A 13,203-nucleotide genomic window follows, 5' to 3' on the forward strand; every position below is an offset into this window, starting at 1 on the left:
CGTTTATCGCGGCCAAGTCTGGTCTACATTAACCGCGATAATCGAGTTTTCGATTTGAATTACTGTATCCCTCTAATTTTGAGCATCACGGTGGAAAAAGAAGTTAGCACATCGGCCTCATAGTTCTGAGAGCCAGGGTTAAATCCGTGGTCGATTCCAAACGTCCTGTGTGCTGTTTTTTCTGGGTGCCCTGGTTTCCTCCCACCTTTTTTCTGTTTATGCTCTGTGATTGGTTGGCAACTAATTCACCATTTCTGCTGCCTACTCCCCAAAGGTGCTCCAGGACCCCCGTGACCCGACTTTGGCCTTAGACTGCCAATCAAGACAGTCTAATTCATTTAGATCATTTTTGTGAGTGAAATTATCCTTCAGTTTTAAGAGCCAGATGATTGGAAGGCTTTCGTGCAGTTGCCAGCTCCCATAAGGATCTCAGACCTCTCAAGAGGACCACCTCCCACGAATGGTCTTCTATCTTCACTGAAAAAGGCTGTCCTACTGTAGGATTAATTCACGTTTAAGGTTTATAGACACTGTTGATAAAGGTTATCTGGTTTCCAGGGCAACTTCAGATTCAGTATTTGCCAGCCAATGATATTTTAACGTCTATTTATGATTCTTCATTGGTCCAGCTATATTCTATAGATGCTCATTTATGGCCAAGATTTATAAGACTTCTTAATTTATGCAAATACATTACAGACATGTTTTAATATTGCATTAATTGCCGGTTTTATTCCTTTTATTTCTATCTTAACTTACATTGGTGAGAAACACAGATAGGGAAGTCACTGTGGTCTGTCTCATAGAGAGTTGCTTAGCGCTCCCAATCCAAGCTTCCTCTTCATTTTATTTGGGGAAACAAAAAGAGCGGGGAAAACAAGAGAAGGGACGCACGATAACGTAGAGTATGTGGGGACTTCATGGCTCAGGAGGGCTGCCAAGATAAGATGTATCTACCTGAAGACTGACTATATGAATAAGATTTGAAAAAGAAGGCATAAATGCTAACATGTATGCACAATTATTCTAACAACTCCCTTTCTTTTCTTTTAATTAATCTTGAAATAAATACACTCTTTCGAGGTAGCGTGGTATGGAAGATGAATGAAATAAATACACAGTGTCTCAAAACTAAAATTCCCTTGTGGGGTTTTAAGAGTAACAAAACACTGAGGTTGTAAGAGGCATTCTGAATATTATCTCCAATATTATCACATTAGATGTACATAAAACAGACATTGTTTCACCTCTAACATGAACCTACAACGACTATACAATAACATTTGCTTAGAAAAATGAGTACGATGGCACAGTGGTAGGATTTGCAGTACTTTTAACCAGGCATAAATATTTATTCTAACTGAATGGTAAAATAAGAATATCAAACAACTGGTGCTAAGTGAGCTAGAAGGGACACTATCTTTTTTGAACTAAGTGAAAAAGCTCAATAAAAATCAAAGACTATCTGGTATTACAGCCCTCATTTCTCTTAAATTCCAAAACAGACTTCGTAAAAGTTCAAGGACATGGCTTATTTTGAATGTTTTCTCTTTAAAATACAACTTCTTTCCTTTTTTCCTAAAAAGTGTTGGGCTGCCTCTTTAAGTGTAAATGAAAGACATGAAGACATAATTGCAAGCTTTAAAATGTTTTTTCATGGAAAAACAGTTCTTAAGGAATACATTCAAAACATTGAATGTCAATGAGTGTTTACTGTCGAGAATAGCAGGTTTGGTATGTATTTAAGATAACCTTATGACCCTACATGTTGTGGGAGGTCGAAGACAGAGTAAAATCCCATAATAGGCAGCAAAGGCAAATACGGCTACACAACTAAAGAGAGAAATTCAACTTCAATTCTCTTATATTTAAGCGAGTTCTTATTTCTATTAACCTTCAAAATGGTCCCAAACAGAGCAGAATTAATGTGAAGTTTAAATGCATCGAATTATAAGAAGCACTAATAATGAGCATTTATTTTCACGCATAAGGTGCACTTGTAAAGTCCATTCGTGCAAGAATGTACTGCATTTGTCAATTGTTCTTTATCCTTTAACAGTGTAATTATTTCTTTATTTACTTTTTTATATTGAGTTATTTATGGGTTTGATGATTGAGTGTTTTGAGCACTTTGCTGGAGCAGTACAATCCATCAAAATAGGTTCTTTCAAGGTCATTAAGCACTACCAGAATAAGTACTTAAGTGTAGTTTATAGTGCTAAAAATATAGTAATACAAAAATAATATCTAAAGAAAATACACTCTGTGAGGTTTACTGTTATTGCCTATTTCCAGAATGAGACCCTTCTCAGTTTCATGTACTGCTGCCAGTTAATTGTTTCTTGTATTTTGGAGCCCAGGTGTGTAACTATGTCTGTAGTCTCTGGTGTCGCACCACCATCCCATCTCATCAGGAGGGTATTAAGACACAGGCTATCCAAGAGAAGGGTGCAGAGATATTGCCTCGCTGCCAATTTGTAATATCCTGCTCTTTTGCTTTTTCCTACTCTTCATTTGTGGGTTTTGTCTTATTTTTGATTTGCTTGTTACTGTTCTTTTTGATCCTCTGCCTTGTGTTGGTATTGAGTGGCTTTTAAAAAACTTTTTTTTTCCTCCCATTGCCTCAGTTATCTCTGCCGACCTCATGTCACAAACCAATATTATTTTATTCCATTTTTGAGAATTCCTTTTTGTGTTCACGTGTCTTTTGGGTTCAATAAATATTGTAACATGCCTCCTTGGTTTGAGTTGTTTGTCTTACCTTGCTTTCGCCTTTGTGAACCATAACACTCAGTCAGCAAACATCTGGCTGACCTAGGAACACTTATTTCTTTTTTTCAGATGTGACCAGGTAACTATGTATTTTTATTTTCCTGCTTTTAAAATTCAATTGAAAATGCTGTTCCTTTCACGCTTAGCTTTCTTTTAAGTTATACATTATGAATATTCCACTTGATGTTGCCAAAAGCATTGGTTCTCAAACTATACAAGTTCCACTTACATTTTTTTAGCTATTCAGGTGTACTGCGATTGTTAACCAATTTTAAAAACAATGCTGTAGTTATTACTAAAGCATGCCATATTATTTTAAGTCACTTAAATGCACTCGAAAAGTACTGTACTCAATTCATTATCTAGATGAAAGCAAAAGACTAAATAAAGCATCAAAAGTGAAGTTCATGCTTGTGTTTCATTCCAAAAACATCTTAAGAGCTTTCATGCACCCATCATCTGTAATAATTAACCTCAAGTGGATCACAGAGATGCGGGAGCCTATCCAGGGCCGACTACAGGCAGAAGGCGACGTTGTACAACTTGAAGTTGTTAGCAAAAAGAGCAAAACAACCGTTCATGGTCACATCCATACCTAAGAGCATTTTAAAAGGTTTAATTAACCTACTTTGCTTAGTATGTTTTTCAAAACTGGAGAAAATATACCTAGAAACAGATTAAAATATAAACTCCACACAGGAATTGAACACTTGAGGCAATGTGCCAAGCAGTCATCCACTATGGCAACTCTTAAAATAAATTGAGTCCATCTTGCATTATTTAAAACTGAGTGCAAGTGTTTTTTAGTTTTGTTTTGTTTTTTGTTAATATCATGCTATTGCCCACGCTGCAGCAGTGTTCCTATCATGGAAACTTCATCTTTCTGATTGAGTGACAGGACTGTCAGATGGAAAGGAAGGGAGATGAAAAAAAGGAAAGCGGGGCAATGGAGCAATAGGGATTCATTTACACTTCAAGAGAAAAAGCAGAGAGAAGCTGAGGTGCTCCATTCACCTCTAATCACTACATGGAGATACCTGGTCTCAGACACAGACTGAAAAATAATGAGCCTACATAAAGCGTTGTGCTATCATTCGGCTCATCTGTGCTGCAGTAATTCAATGCCCAGTGCTGGTGATGCTTATTTTGGCACAGTGGTTCTCAAGCACTTTGGGTTCTGTAACCCCTCGCATGGGGAAACATTTCCCAAGGGCCACCTTTCAGGCCTAATACTAATTTGTCATTTCAGCATCAACCACTGAATGCGATTTAACCAGTTCTAACAGATTTTTGCTTAAGCTAACTGTAATGAAACATGAGCAGTCTCATAAATTTGAGATGCAGCATGGAAACTCAACATTTTGGCAATGCAGTTAAAAAATGAGAAAAGACAAAACAAAAGGAATCAGAGCAACTTAATTCATAACAATTACACTCGACACAAAGAAAGAAAACTCTGAAGAGGCACAGCGATCTGGAATAATTAAATTCCCACTGTATGTGAGTAATTGGAATCTGTGATTTGAGTAAATTGTAAACTATTTCTGGGTGCGCAGAACGAAAATTAACTTCAGGGCGCGCTTGACCGAGTGTAGATGAACTATCCCTATGCTGTGATGCGATAGCGCATCTAGAGGGGCTGCGTTCAAGTAGAGCCTCTTGTGGCACTGATGGCCTAGGGTGCTAATTGCTGTGCAAATGAAAACGTTCTAATCCTTTTTTTCAACACAGAATGGTGACGTATTTGAAATGAAAGTACTACTATATACAAAAAAGAATGGCTGGAATCCATTTCTACCTGTACTGAGGAGGTGGGGTACTCTTGGCGTCACAAGTCAGAGTTGCCTCTTCATCTATGGAGTCCACTGGAATGAACAGATCGCCTGGCTCCATTCTCCATCTTGGACCATTGTACAGCCCGCTGTCCAGACTATCTATGAAGAGCAGGATGACTGCATATTAGGGGAGCTCTGCAGGGTCTATGTTTGGTGAACTGCTTGGCAGTGCCTGTGTGGCTCTATTAAATTAAACTGAAGAGGTAGTGACATACTTAGAATTCATTGATCCACAAGATACATGTGACGTGACACTTAATTGAAGATTTAAATGCTTGCATGCGAATAGTTGGGTTTACCGACTCAACCCTCAAGTGTAACACTCATGAAATGCATTTATTTTATTGCATTTCTGAACATTTGAATGTGGAAACTTTCAGTGTGCAGTAGTCATTAAAAGTAAAAAAAGCATTGAGTTCACTATGTCTCCGTGGGTTATCATTATTAGAATCAGCATTGCAACTTTTGCCTTAAAGACTGTGAGCAGAGCATGGCATGAATAACAGTTTATCGTCTTGATGACCAGAGTAGTGTTTCAATACGTTGATGGTCCAGTCTAAATAATGTACTCTAAGTAATGTCACTGTCAAATATGTCCAATGAAATTGAGGTTGGAGGTGTATGTGGTCATTTACGGCACTATGATAAGAGGTATTTCTAATATTTTGCTTAGCATATTTCAGCTTCTTTATTGCTTCAATATTCAAAAAAATATTGTAATCCCTCAAGCCTTGCAGACAAGACCATCATCTGTTTTCAGAAACAAAACCAAATAAAGTAAAGAAACCTTCTGCTCGTGTCAACTGCAGGGCAAACTTCTGTTTACGTTGTCTGTCAATAGACTATATAGCTGAAAAATATTCTTCTCTCCTGCTGCTTTTTCATGAATCAAATATATTTTTTCGACATCTAAACTGCATATCTGTATTATAATTTGGTAACCCTTTTAACATTTCCGTGTTGCTTTTCATCTCACCATTCATTCTGAATTTATGGCGGGATTTTATATTGATTCAGTCATTAGTCATCTTACTGATATTACCATGTTGGCCGCCATTGATGGCAACAGACTTGAAAAACATTCTATTTGGAAGGGACTCAGAGTAAATGATCACTGCCAGTTCTTCAAGTTTAAATATGTTGGACGTCTTTCACCGTCAATGACATCCAATAAATTAATGGTGTTTTCTATTTACGTTCTGTTTCATTCACAGCGATAATGCTCCAGTCACATACGAATTGCTGTGTTCTTTTTCGCGAAGACGTCTCCACTTTACATCCCAGTGCATGATATTTCAATGGAATGAGAAGAGGTGCTTTGCTTTGATTTGTGGTGAATGAGGTTGGCCAGATTCACACTCTCAATGGTGCTTTTTCAAATACTTTGACTTTTTGTGCATCAGCAAAATTAAGAAGTATGTCATGTGTCACACTAGTCATAAAAATAGAGCTAATGAATAACTGGTACTTGGTATAGTGTTAGGGTTCACTGTTTAATTTTTTATATGCCAAAAGCAGGTATATTTGTATTGCTGGATGTTTGGCTTTCGTAGAACAAAAATAACGGATTCAGCTGTACAATATATACTAATAGAAGTACGGTATAATGGTAAATGTCTGCTCGTTGGCCAAATGGAAGGACTAGGTTAGGTTTTTAACTGCCATCTCCCCATCCTCTCCGACTAAGACATTAGTTTCTTCTTCTTGGCAAGCATCCTGCACCTGTAAATGTCTGAAGGGGAGAGAATCATTATACCTATAAAAAAAGATATATCTGTATGGTTTACCTGTCAAACACTCGATGATCGATAACAGAAGGAGCTGTTTCCATGGCAACATCATCTTTGGCAACCAAGGGCAAAAGACACTTTCATCCAATAAGCTTTAAAATGGCACTTGTGATCTTGTTGAGCCAATGCTTGACCTGTTCCAAAAAATAATTTTGTTTGGTTAAAATGCCAGATTTAACAACCAATCATATGTATGCAATTCTTACAGTTTCATGTGATTCTATAACCTAATCAGGGATAGGGAGCAAAGAGAAGAACCAGAAATATTAAGTAGAATGACAAAATGGAATGTAACTTTGTATATGAAAATACCATGAAGATGCATGTCATTGCATTTCCTACCTTGGTTATGGTCACTGTGTACCTAGAGGTGTCTTAAATAAGGTAGTGTAGACAATGTTAAACTATTTGAGGAGCAACCCACGCCACAGCTCATCTCTGTCACTTGTACGAATTCACATTCTGGCAGCCAAAAAAAACTTGGCCCTTAACATGGGACACTATCCAATCAATTATAAATGTACCCATATTGGCTGAATGTGTCTTCCTAACATTCTGTTGTAGAACTGGACAACCCAATAAGGATGCCATTTCACCCAGGTTTGTAATCAAGGACAAGTGTCTGCCTGCTTGGAGCATGTGTTTGCAAATTGCCATGTGCTTGCTTATGGCAGGAGGGGATTGAGGGCAGATGGAATGAGTAATGATGCAATTATGAAATGTCAAACACACACACAAAAAAACACTCATGCACACACCCACATGCACTCAATGAAAACTCATGAACATGAACCGTCGTCATAAGGCGAGTGAGTGGGATGTCCATAAGAATGACATTTAGGTTTTCTCACTGGAAATTGCATAAAGGAACCCACCAGTTACACCAATAGGCGTCCTAAGCATTGATTTTATTTTGGAATCAATGTGTGCAAGTAAAATGCTGCAAATATTATAGTAAGGCCTTTGGAATGTTTCATTGTTTGAGTTTGCTGTTCCAGGGGCGAGCCGCCATTAGCATCATTTCAACAGCCTATCAGGCATGGCTGCCATATGACAACATATTCATAAACTTATGAGTTCTGCAATGAAAAATACTATGCCCAGTTAACAGAAGACTGCTTTTGCCTTTGTGATTTCAACAAATGCCTTTAACACAGTGTCTTCTAACTACTTTGCCATGAGTATTTTGTGAAATATTATCAGGTATGCAGCTGAAATTTCCCAATTTCATTTGACGGAGTGCCATTCTTTTTTTAGCATAAACAATTAAGAGTTTAGTGGTAAATTGATACACATCTATATGTCAATTTGTCAAGCACAATCAAATCCAAAGGGATCAAAATGCAAATTATCGATCAACATTGTCATCTTTTTGATATAATTTTTTGTTACCACCAATTTCAATAATATTCACTACATTTCCAATGTAACCTTCAACTCCAAAATTCTTAAACAGTCTGTTGGCTCTCAACTCCATGACCATCACGTCACAAATACCATCTACGGCAGACATGGGCAATTAATTCCACAAAGGGACGCAGTGATTGCAGGTTTTCGTTCCACCCAATACGAGGAAACCTTTCCACCAATCTGGTATCTTAGAAGTCCAATTAGTGTATTGCAGTCAGCTGTTTCTTGTTTTAGCAGAAATCTAATTTAGTTAAACTGTCTGTTCTGGATCGGTTGGAACAAAAACCTGCACCTACAGTGACCCTTGGAGGACCGGATTGCCCAGGTCTGATCTACGGGCTGTTTCAATCCGGTCTCTGCCTCATTCATAGCACTGAAACAGCTTTACTCAAATTAAATAATGACCTCCTTGTAGCTTCCGATTTCTGGTTCTCTCTCAATTTTTGTTCTCCCCAACCTCACTGCTGCTCTTGTGGCCATTTCTCTCAGTATCCTTCTTTTTTCTATTGCTATCACCCACACAACCAACCCATGGTTCGCCTCCTATCTTTCTGACAACACACAATTTGTTAAATTTAGTTTCCACAAATCCAAATCACACCATGTTTCTACTGGTGTGCCTCAGGGGAACTCCTCTTATCATTTACGTTGTCCCCCCTTCTGTCTCCTGTACCCATCTCACTTCCATCGATTCTAAAGTATTTAGTCACTCTTCTCCCCTAGCTGTGGGACTCTACCCCCTGACCATTGCAATACTGCTTATTTATACAATTTCTAACCAGTTTGGTTCTTTGTTCGGTTTTGTTCTATGACTTCCCAATTTCTTTTGAACTTTATTTAGCTTTTTATTCTGTACTACAGTGGTACCTCTACATACGAGCAGCTCTACCTACAAGATGCTCGAGACACGAGGAAAATTTCGAGCAAATAATTCGCTCTAGATACGAGAAAAATTTTGAGCAAATGATTCGCTCTAGATACGAGAAAAGCGAGATGTGAGAAAGCCATGTGGCCATGACATGAGAGGCTGTTTATCATTGTAGCGCGCTGTCTTTTTTTGCCGCATCTCTTCCGTGTATAACAGATATCTACGAGCACTGAACGGTTTCTTTCGCCTACACATGGACCAGAAAACGCACAACGCGCATGCGCGGGCAAAAAGAGGGCTTTCTGGGTAATGAAGTATACTCGTGTACACAACACCGATAGCTAATGGCACCCTTTCTCAGAATAAAACTTCATTACCCACAAGCAATACGTGGGTAGGCTGAGCTGTTGCATTTCCTGCTTTTCCTTCCTTAGCCTGTTAGCTCGCGCGATCGCTCATTCAAGACTACTTCTCGTTGGCATGTGGTCGTGCGTTATCCTATTGTGAGGACATTTGTGTGCATCATTTTCGGAATATTTTGAAGGGAATACAACAGCAAACAGCCCATCGATAGCGAACGTGAGGATGGAGGCGTGGCAAACAGCTAACCCGCAGAACGAAGGTAAAAATAATTAAAACAAAATTAGAATTCAGTTTTGTGTACACGTATGTTTGAGTGTGTCTGTATATATTAATCCAAGGTAATTTAAATTTGCTTGTTCGGTTACGAGTGCATTGCCGTGGATAAAGTCCCCACCGAACCCGCCTGCCTCTATGTCCGTCTGTGTATCCTCCGCGAAACGCGTCTAATTTTAGTTACATTAAACACATTTTATTACTATTAAACCACTAGTTATGTGTTATGTGTTTTTAGTTCATTTCAATGGGAAAAGTTCGCTCGAGTTACGAGAAGATCGACATGGGAGCTCAGTCCCGGAACGAATTAAGATTGTATGTAGAGGTACCACTGTATTGTCAATTTCAATTTGTATTTCTTTTGCAGTGTCCTTGAGTGTTCTGAAAGCTGCCTCAAATGAAATGTATTATTATAATTATAATATTACTCACTCTAACGTGCGTGCGTGTTAGTCACACAGAATGAAACTGCTGTGCAGAAAACCACAAACAGGCCAGGTGCGGCCATCACGGGAGAAAGGAGGCATGGTGTACCACATTGGCCATAGCAAATGGAGCATTATCCAGGCCCCAGGACCCAAGGGGGCTCCTGAGCCCATCCAAGTCGCCCCACCCATCCATCAGGAATAGGATGAATGAGTAAATGAAACTGAAGTGAATGCATTTTTACATTTTTGTGTACACTTGCGTATAGATGTGCAGGAAAATAGAAAAAAAATCTGGTCTTTGGGTGGGGTTTATGATCCACCAGGCCCGCAGATAGAACTCAACACCAATCTGCTAAAATGTGAGCACAGAGCACACACGCCCACCAATGTGCTCCTCCACACATACACCCACTTTCTATTGAGTAGACATAAGCCTTGATGTGTGGCTCATTTATGGTCTAATCCCAAAAGAGCCTGGTTCAGAGCACTACTTATAGAGAGTCTAATTGTTTGTCAGCTGCCTTGGATGTCAAGTCAGACACGTGGAGTCTCAGCCAGGATTTTCTACGCAACCTTTCATGTGTGCTCTGGCCTTTTTCCCCCTTCAAAGTTTGCCAAATTGGATTTTTATGCCTCCTTCCTACTTGCAAGAATCCTGCGTGCTGTAACTCAGTGATGGGAGCACAATGTACAGTCAGTTGGCACCTAGAGACTGAGGAGTGATGCGTGGAGGGCACGCTGGGTAATACACTCCCCGCCTACTTTGCATATGTATGAAGACTCGGAGTAAGGGGTTGACAAAGATGGCATGTTTGCGTAAATGTTATTTCGTTGTTTCATTTTAGGAACCATTAATGAATTTAAATGTGCCAGTCAAATTTTGATACCAAAATTATGGTAGCATTAGCTGGAGAAGGGTAGTGAGTGATTCACATGTCCACGGTTGCCAATGCTTACCACACACCACGGACATTCTGAGTTTGCACTGAATAATGGTGCTAATGAAGATTCCAGTGCAAGGTGGTGTGAAAACTTCACTGCAAGAATTACTCCGGACTAGGGACTGGATACTTTCCTTTTATTTTTTATATGATACTGCAAAATAGAAAGTTATATATATATATATATATATATATATATATATATATATATATATATATATATATATATATATATATATATAAACACACATATATATATATATATATATATATATATATATATATATATATATATATATATATATATATCACCTATTTTGCAAATATTTTGTTCAAAATATCATGAGAAATATAAACAGGCAATTGTGCGCCTCCTTAATGCAGTACGTGAAGTATTGAAAAAGTGATAAGAGGCTGCTTTTTGCCACACATCTTGCCTTTGTATTTGAACAAGAACTACAAAAATTCAACAGTATTGCCAATAAAAACATGATGATTGATATTAAAAGAAAAATAAAAGATTACCTATATAAATCACAGAACACAGCAATACTGGTGACTATTAACTGTTCGCTGCTACACTCCCAAAATGACATTAAGCCTAAATACGGTTGAATAAATCTGACAGCCCCAATTAATTCTGGGTATTATCTTTGTGAAGGCAGATTTAGCTGAACAACACGTGCATTGGACCTCATTCAGTTGAGTAGGAGGTGGTCCTTCGTTGTACTAGCATAAAATCATTTGTAATGCAATCCACTGAGACCGGTTGGGCGTGAAATGTGTAGCTGTTGGGTTTCTGCCACATATTTGACAGAGTGATCACAAGTGAGGCTGCAGTCAAGCATCACACCAGGTAGGCACCCCGGATAGCCTGGACCACTCCGTCACTAAAATAACGCCATGAATCACCGGACTCAAAAATAAAATTCTAGCGAATAATGCATATTTCACCCTTTCTTATGCAAAAAGGAAAACAAATTTGGATGAGGGCATAACATAATTTTCTCAGCCAATAATAAACTATTTTTACATGATCCAAGTCATAAGAGAATGTCTTTATGATAGCAATTCGAGAAGGTAGACAAGAACTGGTGGACCTTATTAGATGTGATACTAAGATATATCACATTGTAAATATTTTAGCTTACATACGCGTTCACAATAGCCATGCACGCGCACACGCTTTATTTTGTCGCCTTTTTTGTGTGGGTGCGTGCGTCTGCGTTTCTTACCCCCTATCTTAGAGTGTCTTGGATCCAGCAGCGAGCAGATTCAGATCTCAGGAGAAAAGCGACACATGTATCCTCCACGGAAAGCCTTTTAAGAACATTTCGCTCACAATGGCAAGGTCGTTCATACAGGTGAAATTGGGCAGGGATGACACGCGCTTCATAGCTGCTCCCACCTCTTCCTTCGCTCCTCATCACACACATGCACACGAAAAATGACTACAAAAAATACAAATAAAAAAGGAAAACACCACACACAGACACACACACGCAATCTCACAGCTCTCAAGCACGCAAAACACCCACGTTGCTTGTGGCGCTGAATCACATTGAAATCATTCCAGGGTCTCCAATCCAACGCGCGCTGCTTTCAAATCGGCCTTGGAAGAAAAAAAATAGGTGTTTAAGGGGTAGCAATCTTGCAGAGGTGATTTATTATGCGCATCAAGTCAGCGCCCCCTGCGATGAGGAGGAGAAAGGAGAAGTGGGCAGCACAGCAGCAAGGCTTCGGAGCAGCAGCAGCATGGATGTACGTGCACCCTCCCACCTATAGGTGCTGGTGGGAAAGACACCTGGCAGAGAACTGCGCCCCCCTGCGTTAAATCAAATCACTGCCACCAATCATTGAAACCGAGGCCAAGTGTTTGCCTTCCTCACATTCATCTTTTCATTCATTTTCAGAACCGCTTATCCTGACAGGGGACGGGAGGGGTGTGTTGCTGGATTCTATCCCAGTTAACTAGGGGCACCAGTTGGGGGACAGTGGATAGTCCCACGCCTGGTGCCCGTAGTTAGTTGGGATAGACCCTTGTGAGGATAAGTGGTTCAGAAAATGAATTGGTAAAACAGGTTTAGGCTTTACACCTTAAAGTCCATTGCAAAAATGTTTTATTTAGTACTGAAAAGTGAATACATTTTAATCATGATTAATTAATAGTTATCATCAATTCATTTTTTGTCTAATGTGGAAAAAAGGGGAAATTTACCAAGATTTATACTTAGCATAGAAAAGAATGTTTTATACTAGGGTGGGTGGTTTTCTTTGTTGTTACCGTCTGGGCTCTCTTCGGGACTCATATGCACTTTCATTTCATTCCGGCTGTATGGCTTACAATAACTCTCTGTAGGTTTATGAGATGTGAATGGCCACCATTTATAATGTGGGAGGTCAGACATAGCAACAAGGACTTGACTACACTGAGCATGTTACCTGCAGCCCAAAATAATAAGATAGCAATTACTAAATACCAGTGGCGGTCCGTGCATTTTCTAGTAGCGCCTTCAACAAATC

At 39.1% G+C, this 13,203-nt stretch overlaps 1 protein-coding gene across 1 annotated transcript in view; it reads right to left on the minus strand.

Annotated features, from left to right (window-relative positions):
- Positions 1 to 12,443, minus strand: part of LOC144075861 (contactin-3-like) — a 36,180-nt gene extending 23,737 nt beyond the window's left edge. Inside the window, exons 1-3 of the mRNA XM_077603295.1 lie at positions 11,916 to 12,443; positions 6,395 to 6,531; positions 4,571 to 4,706 (exon numbers count right to left, since the gene is read on the minus strand). Coding sequence (XP_077459421.1) covers positions 4,571 to 4,706; positions 6,395 to 6,449 — 191 coding nt within the window. The 5' untranslated portion in view covers positions 6,450 to 6,531; positions 11,916 to 12,443. The remainder of the gene's footprint in view (positions 1 to 4,570; positions 4,707 to 6,394; positions 6,532 to 11,915) is intronic.
- Between the last annotated feature and the right edge of the window lie 760 nt (positions 12,444 to 13,203).

This window comes from Stigmatopora argus, chromosome 1 (assembly GCF_051989625.1).
Source record: "Stigmatopora argus isolate UIUO_Sarg chromosome 1, RoL_Sarg_1.0, whole genome shotgun sequence".
Lineage (NCBI taxonomy): Eukaryota > Metazoa > Chordata > Actinopteri > Syngnathiformes > Syngnathidae > Stigmatopora > Stigmatopora argus.